This window comes from Gekko japonicus, unplaced genomic scaffold (assembly GCF_001447785.1).
Source record: "Gekko japonicus isolate JY-2015 unplaced genomic scaffold, Gekko_japonicus_V1.1 scaffold457, whole genome shotgun sequence".
In the NCBI taxonomy this organism is placed as follows: Eukaryota; Metazoa; Chordata; class Lepidosauria; order Squamata; family Gekkonidae; genus Gekko; species Gekko japonicus.
The window spans coordinates 971,032-988,586 of NW_015164196.1; the positions used below are offsets into that span (position 1 = coordinate 971,032).

At 47.9% G+C, this 17,555-nt stretch overlaps 1 protein-coding gene across 2 annotated transcripts in view; it reads right to left on the bottom strand.

Moving 5' to 3' along the window:
* Window positions 1–2,932: 2,932 nt before the first annotated feature.
* The window catches only part of DEDD (death effector domain containing), a 28,331-nt gene continuing 13,708 nt past the window's right edge, over window positions 2,933–17,555 (bottom strand). For both annotated transcript variants that reach the window (XM_015408365.1, XM_015408367.1), the window contains exons 3-6: window positions 14,175–14,571; window positions 13,003–13,110; window positions 7,112–7,258; window positions 2,933–3,925 (exon numbers count right to left, since the gene is read on the bottom strand). In XM_015408365.1, coding sequence (XP_015263851.1) covers window positions 3,549–3,925; window positions 7,112–7,258; window positions 13,003–13,110; window positions 14,175–14,499 — 957 coding nt within the window. In that variant the 5' untranslated portion in view covers window positions 14,500–14,571 and the 3' untranslated portion in view covers window positions 2,933–3,548. The remainder of the gene's footprint in view (window positions 3,926–7,111; window positions 7,259–13,002; window positions 13,111–14,174; window positions 14,572–17,555) is intronic.

Below are 17,555 nucleotides of genomic sequence, written 5' to 3' on the forward strand. Positions count from 1 at the left end.
CATTGTAGCTACGGGCCTGGCGACCACCAAGGGAGTCTTGAGTTGCTACACAGAGGCAGGGAACGTTCGTCTCTTACCTTGAAATCCCCACGGGGTTGCTGTAAGTCGGTTGCAACTAGATGACAAAAAACCAGCCGCGAGAAACAGACGCATAACAGAAATGCAGCTATTGGCTAAGCAGCAGAGAAAAAGCCTAGGAAAGAAAAAAAATTACGGAGAAAGCCCCGAGCAGACCTTTTCCTGGGTCTTCTAGAGGGCGCACGAGCCACTCTGCGGCAGCTGCCAGGCTCCCGGTCGCTCACAAACTACTCGTCGGGAGACTGCCGCTCTGCAGACACAAAGGCGAATCCCTCACCGAAGTACTGGCCAAGCACCATGCGGACCACCAGCAATAAAAGGCAGATTTTTGTTTTTTTATTTTGAGAAAACAAAGCTACACTGGGATTATTACCAGTTATACTGGAAGTTCCTTTTTTAAAAAAAAAAATACAGAAGCCATGGATTTTTTTTTTACACAAATTTGTGCCGGAATTGACGGGAGCAATTACGCGTGTGTGCACACGGGAGGAAGGGAGGCGCTGCTGCACGCTTGGCTGAAACACCCTTGAGGACGCCAAGAGCTGCCAGGTGCTCGTGCAAAGGCCGGGCTTTGACTCAAAGCAGGAGGCGACCAGCTCTCTGCTCTTGCGAGCCTGCTGGGAGCGAGTTGGGGGCTCAGGGCCGGTTTATGTGGTCATCAAGGGCAGCATAGGCTTTCCCTGGACTGTACCAAACTGGGCTGCAGTGCAGAGGGGTTGCATTGTTTGAATGCTTGCCACACAAATACCTGGCATAGGCAAGGATGCGGGTAACCTGGAACCTCTGTCTTAAGTCCATTTTTCTGGAGACTTGATAAAAAATAAAAAGCTACGCCTGGGAGGTTTACAGTAAACGTGACCCAGAGGGGGAGAAGAGTAGGACCGGAAAGCACAGGAAGCTACCCCAAAATGCCCCCTTTCTTGTTTGCGTGTAAGGAGCTTTTCATGGAGAAGCAGACTCTTCCCTCCTCCCAGCGGGGGCTGAAATGGTACAGTCCAGAAAACGGGCCAGCTATTACCCACCGACCATATAAACTGGCCCTCAGTTGGAATCCCATTTGGCGCCACCCTTAGACGGGCGTTTGCCTGCTCGTTTAGCAGGAAGGAGAAGGAGAAAACAACCATTTCTACCAAATGGAAGGAGGCTTTTTTGGGGTGCGGGGGGTGCGGAGGGACCCACAGAAGTTCTTTGCCCAGAGACGGAAGACGTCTAGCATGGATGCCAGATGTCCGAGTGGCTCTCTCGGGTAGCCTCCCAAACCAAAGGTCGCTTCCAGCTGCTTCCAGTTTAGTGTGATCCAAAAGAAACCAACGCAAGACACAGAGGCAACAAACAGGAAAACAAATTCAGAAACAAAACTGATTTAAAAAAATCCCATATGAAGATAGACCTGGATCCTCATTCTTGCTCCCTCCCCCTAGGCCACAGCTTCGTGTGATTTTTGCCATGTGTTGACATCTCCCTTCTCTGCGACCGGAGCCCAGAGCAATTATCTCCTGGAACTGAGCAGGAAAAGGATTCTCACTGTACCGACATGAAGTGCAAAGGAGACATATATATATATGTATACTTTGGGACAAGGAAGCGGTAACCCCCAACACATCGGTGTTACCAAAATGTAAAAGTGCCCTTGAGCTCTCCCAAATTACAAAACCGTTTACACAGATGGCCCAGTAGCTCCCTCGAGCTTTTACAACTCCGACATGTCTGCCCTACCCAGGACACTGTCTGCTGCCTTTATCTCCCCCCCCCCACCCCCCACTCACGCCCTCTGCTGAGGATATTCATCCTGAGGCTCCTCCCGGGGAAGCTCCAACAGTCTTCTAAAAAAAAAATGCATCATGAAATAAAAGGAACATGGGAGGCAGCGGCCATGACGCTTGGCAGCAAGAATGGAATGGCAGCTGGGAAACCAAGATCCATCTCTTCCCCTTGTCCCTCCCGCCCCAAGCGGGCTTCCTACAAGATTTGCTCCCAAAGCCCTTCACAGAGAGCCAGACCGGGGCCAAATCCAGGTCCGAAAATGGGATGAGGAGTCCCAGCAGCTGGGGGGTGGCGGCGAAGCCAAAGAGCAAGGAGAAACTGTGGGGATTTCCCGACTGGCATTTCTTGCCCTACTGCCTTTGGTCTGACATGACCATTCACAAACAGCACATTCCTCTTCCTTCCCCTGCTCCTGTAATCCCAGCTGCCTCTTGGAGGCAACTGAGAGGGGTCTGTGTGTATGTGTGTGGGGTGGGGGCGTTCAAGGAGGGGAGAGGAAGAAGATCCTGAGGAGCATTCCTTTCTCTGTCATCTTTGGAGGCAGACGCTCCCTCTAACCAAAAACGGTCGAGGGAAAGGCACACACAGTGGAGTCAAGAGAGGGGCCTGGCAGCTCTCCTCGCTCAGGACGCCTGGCCAAGGACAAGTGCTTGGTGCGGGGTGGTGGTGGTGGTTGGGGGGTTGGAGGGAGAACACCCGGGGCCCCCGTTTCAATTTAGTGTTGCTAGCTGGGTTTGGAGGAGGCTTCAGGAGCAGGACCCCAAATAGACATCCTTATCTCAAATAAGGACAACCTCCCCGCCCAAGGAGAGCTGATTTCAAAGAAGACGGGAGCTGAGGTCAAGAGGTCTCTTGACCATCTTGCACAATGGACCCTCATTCATTCCGCGAACAAGCTATTTCCTTCCAGAGAGGGAACTCCCCCACCCCAAATTCAATTGCATAACAGTTCATAAATCAGACTCACCGCCATCTTACAGATAATGCTACATCGTGGAGGTGGGTGGACAGATTTGGTTTAAATTAAGAGCATCTTTCTGGTTCTCACAGTCCAAGACACCAAATTCCTTCCCTCCTCTGTGCACAACCCCCCCCCCAACCCGCCCTAAACTCACAGCTTTGAAAGAAAACACTGGCATAAGATGCTCCCCTCACAAGAACGGCTACGTCTGGGGTCAATTCATTATTTTTTTTTAAAATATAAAGAGACGACCTGAAGTCTCATTTTCTGGGCCAGGCTATACTCACTTCAGACCTTTCTGGGCAATAGCTAAGTGCGCCAAGGGGTCGTCTAATTTCTGGAGACAGAGGGTACCAACAAAAAAACCCCAAACAAACCAAAAATAAGTAGTAGAAGAAGTAGACAGCACGAGAGAGAACGTGGTAAGGAAGGACAACGGACCTGGGGAGCTTCCAGCAAGCAGCCAGAAATGCTCTCCTAGGCTGTAGGGAACGGCCCTCTCCAAAGGCCTCGTAAAGAAGGGCCCGGGACCAAATGCTCGGAATTTTTCCTGCCTCCCATTTTGGTTCCCAACCAGAGGGAGGGAGGGAATCAACTGTATCCATTTCCACATTGGCAGGTCTCACAGTTGCTCAGGATTTGACTCCTTAAGAGAATATCCCCGCCCCCCCTTTTTTAAGGAAAAAAAAAATCCCAATTCCATTCCAAAGAAGAGGCAGTTGAGAAAAAAGGGCAAGGGTGGGGTTCAAGGAGCCGTCTGGAGCATCAAGTTCCTCAGGAGTTTCTGGCGGCCCACCTCGTAATCCTCTTCGTCCACATTGACCAGAAGCTTGATGGCTTCGTGGCCCACCGCTTGCTTGAGCGAGTCCGTGATAAAGACGCCTTTCAGGGCCTCCAGCAGCGAACCGTTAATGTAGTCGCGCCAGAAGGCGTCGAGGTAAGTGAGCTCCGAGAACTTTATGTCACAGATGATCGAGCCCAGGTCCCGGGATTTCAAGATCGTGTTGGCCTGGCTAAAGCGCTCAAACTGCCGCTCGAGAGGGTCCTGCTTGTTGGAGAAGACATTCCCCTCCAGGGCCGTCTCGTGCTGGCAATACTCCGCTCGGACTCGGAGGCGGATGTCTGGAAAGAAGACACCAGACGACAGGATGAGAACATAAGAGAAGCCATGCTGGATCAGGCCAATGGCCCATCCAATCCAACACTGTTTCACATAATGGCCAAAACCCAGGTGCCATCAGGAGGTCCACCAGCAGGGCCAGAACTCCAGAAGACCTCCCACTGTTGACCCCCAAGCACCAAGAATACAGAACATCACTTGCCCCAGAGAGAGTGTTTCATCTATACCTTGTGGCTAATAGCCACTCATGGACCTCTGCTCCAGATGTTTAAACAATCCCCTCTTGAAGCTGACTATGCTTGTAGCCACCACCACTTCCTGCAGCAGTGAATTCCGCATGTTCATTTCTCTTTGTATGTACATTAAGAACATAACCATTGTGTGAAATCAGACAAATACTCTGGCTCGGTAGCGAAGTCAGATTGCTTCTGGAAGCCCAGGAGCAAACCACAAAGCCTGAAGCCCTCCTTCTCTTGTTGTTCATCTGGGGTCCCCTCCCCCAGAAGTACACTGCTGCTAGCAGAATCTCCCCTGGTACCTTTACCTCCAGTTTTGGCACATAACAGATCATCTACAGCTTCCATCTATCCTGCTTACTCCCTTGTCAGATTTTGAGTGAATACTGAAGAACATGGATTCAGGACGCAAAGGTCTTATTGCAAAGCTATATGATATATTTCTTCAACTGGATGGCAAGAGCCCTCTGAGTTATCAGTCTCCTTGGCAACAAGACTGCAACATCATCTTGACTTAAGATCAATGGACTATGATATGGACCTCCTCTCTTTTCACTTCTTCAGCAATCTCCACTAAACTACAAGCTAACAAAATCTAACAGCTAACAAGGTGGTACTTCACCCCCCAAAAAGCTAGCACTAATAACCTCATCACACTCCCCACTCTGTTGGAAAAACTGCAGAGAAATAGGCACTTTTGCTCATTTTTGGTGGCAATTTAAATAAAAGCCTTCTGGATGGAAGGTCTTTCACAAATCTCCATCGTAACAGGCTACACAATCCCACTATTGCCAGAAATTCCGTTCCTTAACTACTGGCATGGTTTCTCTTTTCCTAAAGTAAGATGTGAACTAATCATTAGCCTACTTTCGTTGTTGTCATTCAGCCGCACAGTCGAGTCCGACTCTTTGCGACCCCATGGACCACATCACGTCAGGCCCTCCTGTCTTCTGCCGTCCTCCAGAGTTTGCTCAATTTCTCCCTCCCAAGAAGGGCTTGGGGTGGCTGCGGGTGTTTGGGCTTGGGGACGGGGCTTCCCCTGCCGGCCAGCTGGCCGGCGGGTTGAACCCCCTCCCCAAAAGTGGGTAAACCCCGCAAGACCAGGGGGTCTGGCAACCCTAATGGGAGGAAGGCTCAAAGCAGAAAAGTCTTCGACCGCCGGCAGAAAGCAATAATAGAAGGTGTGGAGAAATGCCTTTTTTTATTTTGAGGTTCAGACTGAGTAAAACCTTCTCCTTTAGTTTTAAAAAGTTTCCCTCTCTCTTGGCAGAGAGCAGGCGGGGAAGGGGGAGAGACAATTCATTCGCTTTCCAGCCTCACCCTCCCAGGCTTTAAGACATGCTAAGGGGAGACCTGGCTGGATAACAATGTGATGGTCAAGTCACACAAACAAACAGAGCTGCAAAGGTCACATCTATCAGGAAACAAGAGTTTGGGAGGTTGAAATCCCTGAAGAAGTCTTTTCCTGGAGAGTTCAGGAAAAGCTTCTTTGACCTGCCCTGCCCTGCCCGGGGGTGGGGAAACAGAGATAATAAAATCCTTGGCAAAAGGAGGAGGGTCTCTTTCGTGTGGTTTCCATCAAGTCCGAAGGAGCTCTTACCTGGGGTCTGCTAAAAGTAGCTGTTGCCATGTGGAGGCCTGCAGGCCTGAGCAGAGGCTCCAAGGTAACAGGAACCCTTTAGAGCCTCTTTAAGTATTGGTTAGAACCACTTTAAGTATCAGTTCTGGGCCCAGTATGTTTCAGTATTTTTATAAATGAACTGGATGAGGGGATGCAGGGTCCTTAAATTTGCAGAAGACACCAAATTGGGAGGAGTAGTGAACATGCCAGAAGAGACAGAATTCAACAAGATCTGAACACACTGGGAAAGTGGGTGGATGTGAACAAGATGCAATTCAATAAGGATAAGTGCTGAGTTCTGCATCTGGGTAACAAAAATGAGAGGCACACATACTCGATGGGGGATACACTTCTGAGTAGCAGTGTGTGTGAATGAGATCTTGAGCTATGGGTAAGCTTAATATGAGCAGTCAGTGTGATGCAGCAGCAAAAAAGGCTAAAGTGGTCTTGGAGTGTATCAACAGAGGCATAACATCCAAATCGCAAGATATCATAGTCCCACTGTAGACTACATTGGTCAGGCTGCACCTTCAAAGGTTGTGGACAGAATGGAGTGGGTGCAGAGGAGGGCGACCAAGATGATCAGGGGCCTGGAGACCAAGCCCTACAAGGAAAGGCTGAGGGTATTGGGAATGTTCAGAATGGAGAAGAGGAGGTTGAGGGGGGACATGATTCCTCTCTTTTAAGTATTTGAAGGGCTGTCCCTTAGAGGAGGGCAGGGAGCTGTTCCTGTAGGCAGCAAAGGATAGGATTCACAATAATGGGTTTAAATTATGGGCAGAAGGGTACCGGCTAGATATTAGGGGGAAAAAATGTTTACAGTAAAAGTAGTTCAGCAGTGGAATCAGTTACCTAGGGAGATGGTGAGCTCTCCCCACCCCCACAGGCAGGTGGATGAACATTTATCAGGGATGCTCTAGGCTGATCCTGCATTGAGCAGGGTGTTGGACTAGACGGCCTCTATAGCCCTGTCCAACTCTATGATTCCATGCACTTTCAAGATTAAGGAGCCTGCCTTAAGTTAACATCAGCTAGGGCATGTACAGAAGAAGGGACAGAGGAACTGCGTTTTACTCTTTTCTTTTGGATCCCTTGCTCTATCTGTTGCTGTGCTGGGAGTATGAGTGTGGGCATTTTCTTTTTAATAAATGTTTTGTAACCTTTAATGCTGGTAGCTGTTCTCTGTACTACACAGACCTTCACTGGCAGATGGCAGGAGCACCAGAGCAGGACTGCTGAAGATAACCACAGTGGCTGGGTAGGTTTGCACGGGAGTAGGTGATCCTTGAACCAGCAGCATTTGGAGGAGAAAAGTCCTGTTACCAACTTACCGCACGTCTGTTTGTCTTTAGGGTCTGGCGTCACCGACTTCCTCCTTTTCCGCTGGCTACCAAGGAGGGCTCTTCCCCGACCAGACCTCTTGGTACAAATCTGGGGACCTGAAGAGGAGCAGCAGACCAGCGGGTGGTGGGGAGGCACTGGAAGGCACAAGAAAGGAGGCTGATCAGCTACTATGCCAAAGTGTTGTCACAGTCCTTGAGCTCACCCTTCACTCTAAGTTCAGAGTGCCTTTCCTGGGATTAGTCCCATTTCAACCTCATCCTCTTACCTCCAGGCCAGTCCCTCTCCTAGCATGTGGGCCATAGTTGTGCAGAGAATACTGTGCACAAAGAAGATCGCAGGCTCGTGGCATCTCCACTTAAAAGAGCATCACAGGCAGCAGGAGGTGTTAGAGAAGACCTCTCTCTGCTTAAGAGAGTAGAGAGTATTGAACCAGGAGAAACAACCGTCTGGCTAAGTGTAAAGCAGGCTCATAGGTGATTAAAGAGGGACTATCTCTCAGTGGCACAGCACATGCTTTTATGCAGGTCTCAGAATCAAATATGGAAGAAAAAGGACATCAGCCTAGCAACCAAATACAGATTAGTCCGTGCTATTGTGTTTCCCATAGCAACCTATGTCTGCGAAAGTTGGACCATGAAGAATCAAGACAGGAGGAAAATTTACTCATTTGAGCTGTACTGATGGAGAAACCTCCTGAGCATTCCTTGGATAGCAAAGGTGACAAACAAGTATTGGAGTGCCTAAAACCAGACATGCCATTGGAAGGAAAAATCATAAAACTGCGACTGACTTATTTCAGCCATGTTATACAGAAGAACTCACTAGAAAAGGCAATTATGCTTGGATTGGTCAGTGGCAAAAGGAAACCAGGCTGCCAAAGAACATGGTGGCTGGACATCATAAAAGTCGACACCAGCCTGAGCATGGAACAACTAAAAGAAACCATACAAGATCAGAAAATGTGGAGAGACTTGGCCCATAGAATCGCCCAAGAGTTGAACATAACTGAATGGCTAACAACAATACAAGGCAGCTTCATATTTTCTTGTCCACGGTAAACGTTTGCTTATAGAAAGCCAAAGATCCGGAAAGTCACTGGGTTGCATGTACAAAAGTAGTTTTTGTTAATTCCCCCTCCCCACCACAGTTCTCCAACTCTCCTGTTATGCTCCTCCTGGGGGTCTCCTGTCCCTCAGAAGCCACATTTTGGGAGCATTTAGGGCTGCAGTGGTATGGGGGAGGCAAGGAAGGCACGTTTCCGAGCATGGAATTTAGACGGGATCCAAGCCACAAGGATCTCAAAGTTTTCTGTATTCCTAAAAAGCCACAAAAGCATTTATTAGATCACTATTTCCAGTTTTCTCAGCTGAATGGACCTCCTTTAACTCAAACTGCAACAGAGAACCCACTTAATTTTTAAACACAAATGTATCAGTTTTTTCTCCACTTCTCTTAAGCGTGACCAGACGACAAAGAAAGGAGTTCAGTACTGTTAATAGCTGCATTGAAGAAATGGAATTTTAGCAAGTACGGTTTATCTTGTAGGGGCAGAAAGAGTGGCTCTTATTGACGTATGAAATTGTCTTATACTGAATCCAACTCTCCAACCACTATGAACCATGAGGAAAGGCGAGATATCAATGTTTTAATCCAGTGAAAATGGGAGCTGGTAGGTATGGAGGAGGGATTTATCACAGATAGCCAGTCTCTGGCAAGGATGCTCTCTGCTTCTCTAACCTCCGTTGTATCCCAAGTGTTGATGATACAATGGCCCCCATTTCCCCCACATCTATACTAACGTTGTGCAATCCCAGATCAGTGAAGCACAAAACTGCACACCTCTATGAGATGTTCCAGGAAGAAGAAATTGACCTGGCTTGCGTCACAGAAACATGGCTGGAATACAATGACGTATCATGTCTGTCCCAGCTAACAACGCCTGATTATGCAGTTCTCCTGCCCTGCACAACTGGCTGGGGAGGAGGCATGGCTATTATCCTCCATGTGCCCTTCAACTTCTGCAGACTTCCAGTGCAAACGACCATTGGCATTGACTGTATGCTCCTTACAGTAGAAATAAGGCCACAGGTCTCTTCCTGGCACCAAGCGTTTTTAGAAAGGGGGTGTGGTCAGGCAGGGCTTTTGCCCAGCATGGCTTCTGATGGGCCACTGGACATCTGATTGGCTGTGCAGATTTTTAAAAACGGTTCATGAAAAAAACATCTGTCTCCACAGCTCCAGGATCTTCACTGTATGAATGGAAGTAAGCTGTGGCTGCTGCTGGCTGGCTCCACTTCCTGTGGCAGGCATTCTGTGGCAGGCATTTTGTGGCTTTGCCCACCATGCTGTGTCAGAATCCCAAAGGTGCCATCAAGCACAAAAATGTTGGGGACCCCGGCACTAGGCCTTCTGGTCTACTGGGCACCTAGTTTCCCAATGGGCACCCTGTGTAAGTGGGCAGAGGTACTGTTGGATGTGGTGCTGGAGACTCCTACATTTAGTTCTGGAGGATGTCAATATTCATCTTGTCAGGCCTGGCCCAAGACTCTATAGCTTCTTTGACTGCGCTGGGTCTCGCTCAGATCATGACTAGTCCAAGACATGAAAGAGGCCGTGCCTTGGACTTAATCTTTTGCACTGAGATTTTGAGGGAAACTTCCATTCTCCTGACCTTGCACAAGCTATGCAAAAATGGAACTGTTCAAGAGAGCTTTTCTGTGCAGGTAATATGGTTGCACTGCACGAAATGGTTCACAAACTTACTGGATAAATGACTGGTACTTGTGGTCTAGACTGCTGTGTATAGCTTACTGTAAGTAGAATCCTATTATGTAATTTCTGTCCCACTTAATATGTCCTGTTAGTACTTTTGGTATGCTTCAGTTCTTTCTGGTGTTTCCGGACCTCTAAAATCCCAATGCCTTGGTTACTGAAAGTCTCATACTGTTGACTGTACTGATTCACTCTGTGCAATCCGCCTTGAGTTCCTGTGAGAAACGTGGACTATAAATAACATAAATAATAAATAAATAAATAAATTTTTGCCCCTCCCCAGAAATGCAGCAAAAGTGTTTACACTCACTGCTTCCTCCTCAAGGGTAGTGGGCTCACTAAGGCGGTCTGCCCCAGGTGCATGATGGATCCCAAAGGTTTCCTTGGAGCTATACGCATTTTAGAAATAGTGTAAATTTCTGGACACAGATCCCCCAGTATCACCTGATTTGGCCCTTGGTGAGTAGCACAAGGGTAAGCAGTTCATTTGTTGTGAACACCAATCTCCCAGAGGACTGAATTTCATTTTATGACTGTGACTTCACATGGCTTTTGAACATATTCTGCATTATTCTAATGCTGAAATTGTTACCTTAAAGCGAATAAAGAACTTCAGTCAAAATTTGCAGGGGGAGGTTTCCTGCCAGCGCCTGGGGATTTTCCTACCTCGGCTGCTGACGATTCTACCTGATCACTCTCTGGAATAGGGAAACGGCCCAGGCTGTTGACACAGTCACCCCTAAGTACCACCCCCACCCCAAGACAGAGTCAAGCAGTCTCCCTGGCTTACTGGGGAACTGACGGGAGGGATGACGGCTAGAGTGCTGCTGGTGGGAAAGTCAGGGCGACACAACCCATATTAGAGCCTATTCCATGGCGGTGACAATGGTGAAAATGCAGTATTTCTCCACCACCACAGAGTCTGTACGTACTCATCCAGCTGAGCTGTACTGTGCAGTCTGGTGGCTTTTACGACACAGCCCCAGAGAACGGGATTCTGACCACATGACGGCCTGTTGTGATCAATTTGCTACTTACTTTCCAGACAAAACCACCCAGATCTGCTATGGGTTAGATGACAGCATGAATGCGGGTTCAGATGATGCAGCTTTGGCACCTGTTTGTCTGTTTTATATGGATACCTTCCAGCTTGTGGAGCCAGAGGATGCGGACAAGATCCTTGGAGAGGTGATACCTATCACCTGTGCTCTCAAACCTTTGCCCTTCCTGGCTAATAAAAGCTGCCAGCGGGGGTCTGACTCTCTAAGGGGAGTGGCAAATGCATCCCCGAGGGCAGGGGTTGTTCCACCCATGCTTAAGGAGGCAGTGATTACACCTGTTTTTTAAAAAACCCTCCCTAAGCCCTACTACGTTGGAGAACTTCCAGGCAGTCTGATTTTCTGGACCCATTTCAATCTGGCTTCAGGCCTGGATTTGGACAAGAGACTGCTTTCATCGTCTCGGTTGATGAACTCTACCGAGAACTAGACAGGGAGAAGGTAACCCTGTTAAATTCTGCTGGATCTCTCAGTGGCCTTCGATACTATCAACCACAGTATCCTACTGAGCCTCCTCTTGGCACTGTAAGGCATCATGTTACGAATCTAGTTCAAGTCCTACCTGGAGGGTCAGTGTCAGGGTGGAGCTGCAGGATTCCTGTTCTGCCCCATGGCCATTCACTCATGAGTCAGTCAAATCTGCGGGGTTCCAAAGGGTTCAGTCTTATCCCCCATACTATTTAATATCTATGTGAAGCTGCTGGGAGAGGCTATCAGGAGGTTTGGGCTGTAAAGTCATAGATATGCAGATGATACTCAGCTCTACCTCCCCCCCCCCCCCCAATAATTCCAACAATACTGTTGATGCTCTGAACCTGTGCTTGGAGTCAGTAACGGGTTGGATGAGGGTAAGCAAGCTGAAACTTAATCCTGGCACGACAGAGGTTCTCTGGGTTAGTAAGAAAGGCAGGGCAGGTGTTTCAGATCTCTGCTGTCTTGGATGGGGATCTACTCCTCTTGAAAAGCCAGGTTCACAGCTTGGGAATGCTAAACACAGCAGTCGCCTTAGACAAGCAGAGAGCTGCAGAAGTCTGGAGTGCTTTTGCCCAGCTCTGGTTGTTGCATCAGCTGCATCTCTTCCTGCTCCGGTCAGAACTAGCCACAGTGTTTCATGCCTTAGTTACGCATAGATTGAACTATTGCAATGTGCTCTACTTGGGGCTACCCTTGAAGAGTGTTCGGAGGCTGAAGCTAGTGTGGAACGCTGTGACTAGACTGCTGATCAGGGCCCACTATCCGGAGGGTGTCACCCAGATATTAAATCAATTACACTGGCTACCAATCCACTCCTGAGCCCAATTCAAGGTATTGGTTTTGCGCCTTAAAGTTTTGCATGCTTTGGGACAATGGTGTTTGAAGGACCATCTTTTCCCATATGCCTGAGAATCAAAACCACAGGGAGAGGCACCTTAAAGTTTTGCATGCTTTGGGACAAGGGTGTTTGAAGGGCCATCTTTTCCCATATGCTCCTGCCTGAGAATCAAAACCACAGGGAGAGGCCCTCCTGATTGTCCCATCAATCAAAGAAGATCATCTGCTGGGTACACAAGAGAGGGCCTTTTCAGTGGCAGCCCCATGAATGTGGAACTACCTCCCCAGGGAGGTGTGCCTGGCCCCCCTCACCTTCAATCTTTAGGGGGAAGCTGAATGCAGCTTTATTTAAGACTGCGTTTCACCAAAGCAGTTCTATATGGTGGTTTTAAATTTTGGGTTTTTCATGTATTTTATTTTTTGCACTGTATCGGGGCTGTAAGCCGTCTTGAGCTCCATAAGGAAGAAAGGTGGCTAATAAATGTTTTAAATAAATAAAATAAGCGTGAGCAGCTCTGGTTAGGATCAAGATATGAAAATAAAAAATTGCTGGGCTGCCTCCAGATCCAGACGCTATTAAAGAAGTACAAATTATTTTCTTTTTTTAAGGCTAAGAAGACACGGCTGGATTCAAAGGGGCAGGAAGGACCACAGCAAGACCACCTTAAAACGCAGGACACGGCATCCTCAGGGAAGCCGAGCTGGCAAAATCCAGGCTTTGGCCCATGAAGTCTCACCTGATTTGTGTTGGTGTGCAGGAGCGTGTTCCGCACTAGTGTGCGCGCGTGGCGTCACATAGCGAATGGAAGTCTCTTCGAGGTACTTGTCTACGAGATCAGGGCACACTGTGGAAAAAGAGAGCACATGAGAAGGGGCAGGGTTACCTGTTCCCAACAAGCGGAAAACAGGTACTTGGTACGAACAGCAGAAGGCCATGATACGGATCCCCCTTGCCAGAGGTCAGTTCACACGAGAAGGGGGAGTTGAGGGAAGAGAAGAATGCTGGGAGGGTGTCCTTAAAGAAAGGGTGGGGTGGGGTTAAAGAATTTGCATGCCACACCACCTCAGAAGTCTTTTTTTGAAGGTCCTGAACGAATAGGGCCAGTTTCTCCTAAATGAGGGGAATGAAGGGGAAACCATCTCCACGTGGGTTTTTTTATTCACGCCGAGGACAGCGTAGGAACACCTGGGGATCTTGCATGGAAGGTTTTTTTGTTTTTTTAAAGGAGCCCTACTGTTGAAAGAGACTTTGGTTCATGAGGCTGAGAAGAAGCAATCTGGGGAGGGATTTTAATGGGATGTCATTGATTAATCACTTTGGTTGATTAATCATGCCTGGAAGTGGGCAAGAAGCAGCCGGGCACCACCATGCCTAGATCCAGCTCCAACTGAATCCCGCCCCCTCCCATCACTGGCTGTTAACTGAGGCGACCATCAGAAGAGGTCAAGAAGCAGCCAGGCACCCACCCACCCACCCTAGCCAGATCCCACTGATAACCCCCCCCCCAATAGATCACTGGAATTGAATTTTGATGTCATTTGTCTTCCTTTTAATAATCCCCATGGGCTGCTTTAGAGCCACATTTTGGCAAAAAAAAGTAGGGCAGATATATATTTTTACTCATTAGTAAGTATATGCTTACCCTCTATTATAAAAAAAGAATGTAGGTCTATTATGTATGCATATTAAAAAAGGGAACCTCCATGGTTATCAAACCAGATACTGGAACAAAACAGCTTTGTGATCTATTAGTAAGCAAGCCAGGGCATCCAGTGGCCCCCACTGCAAACAAATGAGACAGGAATTGGTCCATCCAGGTACCCTCATTTCTATTGTTTCAGCGCACTCAACAGTGGCTCCAAGAAGTCACCATCAGACCCATGAAAGCCCAAGCGAGAGGAGACGTACCAGCCCTCCTCCTCTTCAAAGTGACATAGGGCAACAAGTCGTGGCGGGTGATGATCCTCAGCAGCTGCAGCACCTGGCGGAAGTTGGTCTCGTCACAGCGGCCCTGCCTCTCCAGAGCCAGCAGAAAGTCCCGGCCGCTGCGGATCATCCCCCGCTCGTAGTCATCGATCACGTCCACAAAGAGGAAGGACAGGACCCGGACGTCCCTGTGGGTCAGGTGGGTGCCCACGATGTCGAACATGCGGTGCAAGCTGTAGAGGCCGTGCTCCCGGTCGCCCTCTTCCTCTGGCCAGGCTTGCTTCCGGTTCCGTTTCAAGGCAGCCATCTTGCGTGACTGCCAGGCCCAGTTTGGCCCACCCAGCTTCCTCAAGAATTGGGGCACGAATGGCTCCTAGAACTGGGACACAAAGATGCAAAAAGAGACTTTTCCATCTGTCTGGTACTGAGGTAACAACTTGGCACTGATATTTTTGTGGCCAAAATTACATCATATCCTGGTTCTCTAATATAAAGCAAATTTCAATTACATCAAATGGTGTTTTGCTGGTTTACAAACAATATGAATCTTCCAATAAAAATCAACAGCAAACTCCTTTGTATGACAATATGAATCTTCCAATAAAAATAAAAATCAACAGCAAACTCCTTTGTATTAAAATAACCAAAAGGTGTAAATGAACAGAAGAAATGAAATCAACCAAAGGCAGGCATGCTAACCATCATAGCTACATGTCTCAGCATCGCAATCTAAATGGGCCTCTCCCCGGTTACCAACTACCTCGTCCCAAGAGACAGAGGGACCTGAGGAAGACCCCCAAGGAGGATCTCTGTTAACTGGAGCAACGCAGCTCTTCAGATACTCTGGGCCCAAACTGTTTCAAGGCTTTATAAACATTATGTCATGGCTTCACAATATGGAGTGTTCAAAGTGTTTCACATTCATTAGCTTTTTTAGTCCTTCCACAATTACTGAAAGGTAGACCAGTATTGTTATCCCCATAGGGCAGACAAGGGGCTGAGAACAGCTGGCCTAAATCCGCATTGTGAGGCAGGATTCAAACCAATGAGTTCCTGATCCATAACCTGGGATCTTAGGGCCAAATGCATTATGGCTTTTAAAGAGTTGGGTCTGAGTTCCCCAAGTATCTGTGAACACAGGACAGCAGGGGATGTAACTTCCTCCCACACTTTTTTCATGTGGGAAAATGACTGGGGGGGGAACCTTTCCTCCCCCTGCGGTGCCATTTCGAGACCATTTGGGTTCTCTTTTTTAAAAATATAGCTGTTCCCTGCAGCTGTTGTGTGGCTGCACGGAACACGAGCTGGGTCTGGGCAACCTGGACCCAACTCTTTAAAAACAGTAATGTGTCGTTTGGCTCTTCGTCTCTATGCTATTCTATTTCAACTTAGATGGGGCAAGACGTCACTCGTGCTATTAAGTCCTGCCACACACATTGGAACCAATTTTTGACCTACCCTCTTCATAAGGGTTACAGGAGCAAAGGAAAGGTTCTTCCCTTGGTAGTCTTCTGCTTTCTCATTAATGACACATTGACTGTAGCGTGGTGGGCAGTATGTTCTGGCAATCTTAGCCATCACACACTGCAAAAAAAAGGTAGTGGTCTCTTAGGGTTGCTGAACCCAACACCTTTTGGGATCTCTAGGTCAAACACCACTTCATCTGCTTAGCTGGATAATCTAGATACTTTTCTCCCTTTCTCACAATACAAGAACTTGTGGGCGCTCAATGAAATTGCTGAGCAGTCGGGTTAGAACAGATAAAAGGAAGTACTTCTTCACCCTAACAGTGATTAACACATGGAATTCACTGCCACAGGAGGTGGTGGCAGCTACAAGCCTGGACAGCTTCAAGAGGGAATTAGATCAGCATATGGAGCAGAAGTCCATCAGTGGCTATTAGCCACAAGGTATGGATAGGGACTCTCAGGCTGGGGCATGTGATGCACTGTATTCTTGGTGCCCGGGCGGAGGCAACAGTGGGAGAGCTTCTAATGTCCTGGCCCCACTGGTGGACCTCCTGATGGCACCTGGTATTTTTGACCACTGTGTGACAGCGTGTTGGACTAGATGGGCCACTGGCCTGATCCAACATTATCTTCTCTTATGTTCTTAGATCAACTGAAGACTCCAGACAAAACAGGGGTGACGGTGTCAGGGGATGTCAAGTGTGAAAAAAATGGGAAGCTCTTGGAGACCCAAAGAAAAACACTTTTATTATCAGTCTTTATATCACTGTTTTTTGCCTTCAAGTCCAGCTGACTCATGGCGACCCCATAGGGTTTTCAAGGCAAGAGACGTTCAGAGGTGGCTGGCCATTGCCTGCCCCCACCTCACAGCCCTGGTATTCCTTGGAGGTCTCCCATCCAAATGCTAGCCAGGGACACCCCTGTTTAGCTTCCAAGATCTGTTGAGATTGAGCCAGCCTAGGTTATCCATGTCAGGGCATTAGTCTACCAAAGAACAAAAGACAGCAACGACAAGAACAAGTGATCGTCAGGAGGAACAACCAGAGAGATTCCGCTGAAACCCAGAAGTTCCCATCTGGGCTGAATTCCAAAGCAGTTTATATAGTATCTTCAGTACACATAGACTAGCAGTATTCCATGCAGGTCCTGAATTAGTTTCTCACACCAGATTAGGCTGTAACCTGACCTTGAGAGCTAGTATATACAAGTTGTTTCCTCTTCCCAGACACTGTGCTTACATTTGCAACTGTAAATCACTGTAAGGCACATGACATTCTTTAACAAAGCATACTGTTTAATACAGACAACGGAACACATATCTAGGATTAGTTGTCCCTCAGAACTTTTCAGTGATTCCACACAAGTGTTGTGAAAGAGATGGATTTAACTACAATAGATGGGATACTACTACTACCGGATAACTTTATATTCTGCCTTTTTGCCATGGCATTCAAGATGGATTACAATTTAAATGTTAACACCTACAATACATGCCACTCAAGAGCAGACAGAAAAGGGAGAAGAAAGAAAGCAAATTCAGGCACTAACTCTTAAATAACAGCCAGGCAGAATGCAAGACACCTGTCTAGGAAGTTACCAAGCCAATGGCAGATGGTGCAAAGTAAGACAGAAGGAGACTTTTCTGCCTTCCTTCATACTCTGTTGGAAAGGACCCAACAAAGACTACCATGTTAGATCATGTTAAGAGCTTTGAGGAAAAACACCCAACGAAAAAGACCCAACAAAGACTACCATGTTAGATCATGTTAAGAGCTTTGAGGAAAAACACATGAACACAGAAGGACTATCAGCGAACATGAAGCTGCTAGTTTGGTGTAGTGGTTAAGAGCATGGACTCTAATCTGAAAGAACTGGGTTTGATTCCCCACTCTTC